The sequence below is a fragment of the Polistes canadensis genome, unplaced genomic scaffold (assembly GCF_001313835.1).
Source record: "Polistes canadensis isolate GaletaPanama2010 unplaced genomic scaffold, ASM131383v1 scaffold_45, whole genome shotgun sequence".
Taxonomy (NCBI): domain Eukaryota; kingdom Metazoa; phylum Arthropoda; class Insecta; order Hymenoptera; family Vespidae; genus Polistes; species Polistes canadensis.
This window is the reverse complement of record NW_014569592.1, coordinates 189582-194461: the sequence shown is the minus strand read 5'-3', so window position 1 is coordinate 194461 and position 4880 is coordinate 189582. Positions and strand designations below refer to the sequence as shown.

Genomic DNA, 4880 nt, shown 5'->3' with positions numbered 1-4880 from the left:
TATATATATATATATATACTGTGTTATTATAATATTCTCTTAGAACGTTAACGACAGTAATCTTCGTCAACTATACATAAAAGCATTCAACAGTCGTGAATCTCGTTTGGGTGCGACAACTGGTCTTATGAAAGCCTCACAGGAACGTTATGGATTTTTTGTTAGCGCAACTTTAGCACGTCGTGCTTTGCGTACAACATTTATTCAAGAAAGATGTACGCTTAAGGAACTTCCTTTACCTCAGACGTTTACCCTTGTCGCTTTACCAATGGCCAATACTTGTCCTTATAAAAAAATAATCAATTTGAGGTAACTTGATCGATGTTTCCATTGAAATAGAACATTAAGTAAAAATATAAATCATTAATATTACATGTTTAATTATATATTTGCAGTATTCTACGTATACAAGAACACGGTGTACTTCGTAGAATAGCTGAAAGAATGTTACCGGAAATGCCAACGTGCAAAGCACCGACTACTTTTAACAGTGCAAGACTTGCCGATGTATACTCAGCTTTTTTAATATTAATTGTTGGATTAATAACAGCTGTTTCAATTGGTATATTCGAAAGAATTTGGAATAAGAGGAAACAAATGCAAGAGAGCATTGTTCGCGGATTTCGTGAACATCATTTTATTCCTCATATGCCTCATATACATTTTCATTATCCTCATCGTCATCATCATCATCATCATAATCATCAACTTGATCATCCTCCTTCTCCTTCTCATAATCCTAATGATCATTCTAATCGTCATCATCTTCGTTATCAAGGTCACCATCATAATGACCATTCCTATCAACCCTATACTATTAACGATCATTCGAATAAACCAGTCATCGCGGCTTCTTACCTAATCGATTATTCTAATTTAGCGCAAAAAAATAGCGATAATGTTACAACAATAAGGAAGAAATCTAACGAAACATCATCAACAATTGTAAAGGGTCGTTCATCTGCAACACGTTCATCATCCGTACGTAAACGATCTGCCAATGGCATGTCAAAAAAGGTTTCTTGGGTATCGTTTATTGGTATATCTCAAAAAAAATCTATAATACCGATCGATAAACTTAAGGTATCAACTGATAATACTATTAAAACAAAAAACACCGAGGAAACGGACGAAACAAAATTGGACGTTCTACCTTTCCGACTGTGAAACTTGTTTCATTTAAACAAAACATCAAACTTGTTTCATTCAACACACACAGATTTACTTGTACACGCGGATTTAAGAAAATTTATCTAAGAAATTAATTGATTATAATATTTGACACAGTAAAATATGTTATATATTATTAAATACAATAGTACGTATATGAAAAAAAAATACCATAATCAAAGTAGTTAACATGCATAACGAACGTGCTTTGCTCTTGTTATCTTCAAAATGCTATATCTTATTATGTAAGAAAATCGTAAGACATTTATTCAATCGACCAAAATAAAATTGAGTAAGTTCTTTTTCTTATATGTATTATCTACACGGATAACAACTAGTACTTATGTACTTATGTTCATTTGCTTATATAAAAAAAAAAATAAACAAAAAATATGATTTTCTGGAAAACTTAATTCTCTAACAATAAGTGTATTCTTAATTAAATAAAGCATATATTCTAAGAATTGTATTCAAATGTCTTCATTTGCATTCTTTCCATTGTTTAACAATACGTCGTGTTTTTTATATTTTCTTTTTTTCTTTTCAATTTTTGTTTGCGAAAAATGTAACTTTTTTTCTCTTAGTCGGATAAAAAAGTTTTGCCAACAATTGTAATATACAAATTTGTCTTGTATTTTTTCAATTTATCGTGTTAATTTAAAAAGAAATATTTATGTGTGTATTGTTAATTTTGTTGATTACTTATTATTAACTTAAACTTAATTAAAACGTTTAAACACTTAATTAAACATATATACATAGATTGTTAATTTAAATTAGAAAAAAAAGAAAAAATTAATTATACAAAGTTCTTTTTTATTTTTTATTTTTTACAAATATCACGAGATGGAGTTGCGCGCGGCGATCGCAGCGCCACACCGGTCAACGAGTTATATTTAACCGTTGCCGCGTGTAGACAGCATCTCAGTTTCTACGGCGTTGTTGCATCGTATCTTTGCATAGATTGACGTCGAACGAGACCGAATAAGTGAGAGCTAGAACGAGAGATAGAAAGGAGAAAGACAAAAATTCGACAGAGAACCTGTACAACAGGACATCATTGTCGTCGACTATTACTAACTCCTTAAACTTTACACTTATCGAGTAAAACTTGAAGAGGACGGAGAAAAGAAACCTATCTCAGACGAAACAACAAACAAGCAAAAACCCACCACCACCACCAACACGTATGAACTTTTCCTCTTCGTGCGTGACTTCTTCCTGAAAGAGAGAGAGAGAGAAAAAGAATAACAGGAAAGACAAATCGCGGCTCGTTGATTACAACCAACAACAACAACAAAAACTCCCAAGAAAAAAGAAAAAGAATAAATTAAATTCATACACCGTTTACGGTTACCGGAAGGCGGACTATAAGGCAGAAAGGAACCCACCAGGTGAGTCTATTTCAAATCAATCAAATCCGAACTATCTCTCTCTCTGTAGTATTATATTTTTATTCTTACACATAAATGTTTCTTCTTCTTCTTCTTATTCTTCTTATTCTTACATTACGCGAATAGATTTATTCACACCATGAATATTGTCACGTATCATCCCATCATTACTTTCGTCCTTCCAAATTCGCATCCTTTTTCGACATAATATCTACATCGTCTTCTGTTAACAATCTGTCTCTATCTCTTTCTATTTTGATTATAATCAATTCGATAACATTTTGCCGGTTGAAATTTCAACGTGGTCCGAAAAAAGGTGGCCAGTTGTTTTTTTTGGCTACTGCTATTTCTAGAGAAAGAAAATGAATAAAATATTGAAATCATACTAACAGATTCCCTAACCTACCTACCTATCTATCTACCCACCCACCCACCCCCCCTTCCTCTACCCACTACCCTCTACCCTCTCACGCTTATCGTTAAATTTCGCGATCAATCTGCACTTCCTCTCTTTGTCTCTTCCCCCCTCCCCTTCTCCCTTTATTCTGATGCTTGCCAATCCTGGCAATTATTATCGATGGGGTTCGGTCGTTTAACCTGCCGATGAAATCGAGGATGTGATGGGACGAAAAAAGGGGAAGAAAAAGAGAAAGAGAGAGAGACAGAGGACAGTTATAAGGTGACGGGCAGGGGCAAGGGGAGAAAGGGGGGAGGGCTGGTTAAACCAAGGAGAAATACTCTTCTAATAAGTACGTTATAGTAAAAAAAAAAAAAAAAAAAAGCAAAAAAAAATAACAGACAAAAAAAACCGGGCAAACTAGAAACACGATTGAAGGACAAACGTGCAATACCGGCGCGTATATTAATCGCTTAGAATATGTATATATATATATATATATGTATTATATTAACTAACACACCAGGAGACGCGCGCGCGCATACATCGTACATACACATATACATATATTTCAGTCTTCTTGTTCCTATTGTAATATAATGGTCAGAACACAAATAGCGATTATGTTCATAGAGGTTACATGGCCAAGTTATATGGTGGCCGACAAGCCATGTGTATATATTATTATATTCATATATATATATATGTATGTATTAATATAATAACGTAAACGTATATATCATCTGTGCGTCAATTGGATGTTTTGACGTATTTCTTTTTTTTTTTTGTTATTATTCATAATACAATCTATGTAATTGGAGTATTTTGTATTTTTTGTTTTCCTTTTTAATATCAATAACCAATAAGGTAAATCAATTGAAGTAAGTTGATTTTAAAATGTACCAATTAAAATGTGTGTTTATATCAGAAATTTAAGTAAACATTTAAAAAAAAAAAAAAAAAGACGTAATTTTCCTCGGAATCTAATATGAAAAGATATTTTACGAACTTTGGGGCCTTTTACTATTTCAGGGCCCTATGGGATCGTTTAATCCACTATTTATTGTTTTCTATTATGTTTGGTTCCTTACGTTCTATCTGGTATCATAAAAAAAACACTGATATATTTAGATTAAAAACTGATATATTTTTTTGTTGATAATATTGGATTGGTGTAAGGTGTTTCGTAGAAAAGGGGCTCGAAAGGACTCCCATAAAAAGGGAGGGTGAAAAGACATATATATATTCAAGTTTCATTATAAAAGTTATCAAGTTCTTCGGATAAGAAAACATGCGTTTTTTCATAATTAATGCGAATTCAATCGGGTTTGTTTTTGCAACTGATTAACTTCTTGACATTTTCACAATACAATAGTAAAAATAGTAACCAATCGATGATCGGTATATAATGTCCTAATAATAAATTCCATTTCCTTCGATAAATCAAATTTAAAAAAATAAAACAATAGAAATACATTATGTGTGGAAATAGAATAATAAAACAAATGTATATAAAATATATAAATATGTTCTTTTTTTGTATTTATTATATATTAAAATATCCAACTAATAGTATATTCTTTACATAATGAATCTTTGAAAACTAACAATCTAAAATTATAATTATTGTAAAATTGTTTTAAAATAACATTTATTTATATGCTTAACGTTCATAAAATATGGAATATATTAGCTTTGACATTGCATAGTTAAAATAGGTATATTCATTATCTTTTGATTCATCGTGATTATAATAAAATTAAACGCATACTTATTTAATTATTCTAAACATTTACAATTCACTTATACGAAAATGTAAATTCTGTAAAATCAAACTCTGGCAAGATACTATTTCAATTCTTAAATAGTAAATAACTATTTTATTTTTTTACATTTTTTTGAAAATAAAATATTCTATT

The 4880-nt window shown here is 30.9% G+C and overlaps 2 protein-coding genes across 2 annotated transcripts in view; both read left to right on the top strand.

The window, feature by feature from the left end:
* LOC106785053 overlaps positions 1-1167 on the top strand; it is a 4859-nt gene extending 3692 nt beyond the window's left edge. The window contains exons 5-7 of the mRNA XM_014745195.1: positions 44-309; positions 396-625; positions 779-1167. Of these exons, the coding sequence (XP_014600681.1) occupies positions 44-309; positions 396-625; positions 779-1167 (885 nt within the window). The remainder of the gene's footprint in view (positions 1-43; positions 310-395; positions 626-778) is intronic.
* Positions 1168-2078: 911 nt separating this feature from the next.
* Positions 2079-4880, top strand: part of LOC106785107 (acyl-CoA Delta(11) desaturase-like) — a 16021-nt gene continuing 13219 nt past the window's right edge. The window contains exon 1 of the mRNA XM_014745282.1: positions 2079-2564. The gene's annotated coding sequence lies outside the window, so the exon portion shown is untranslated. The remainder of the gene's footprint in view (positions 2565-4880) is intronic.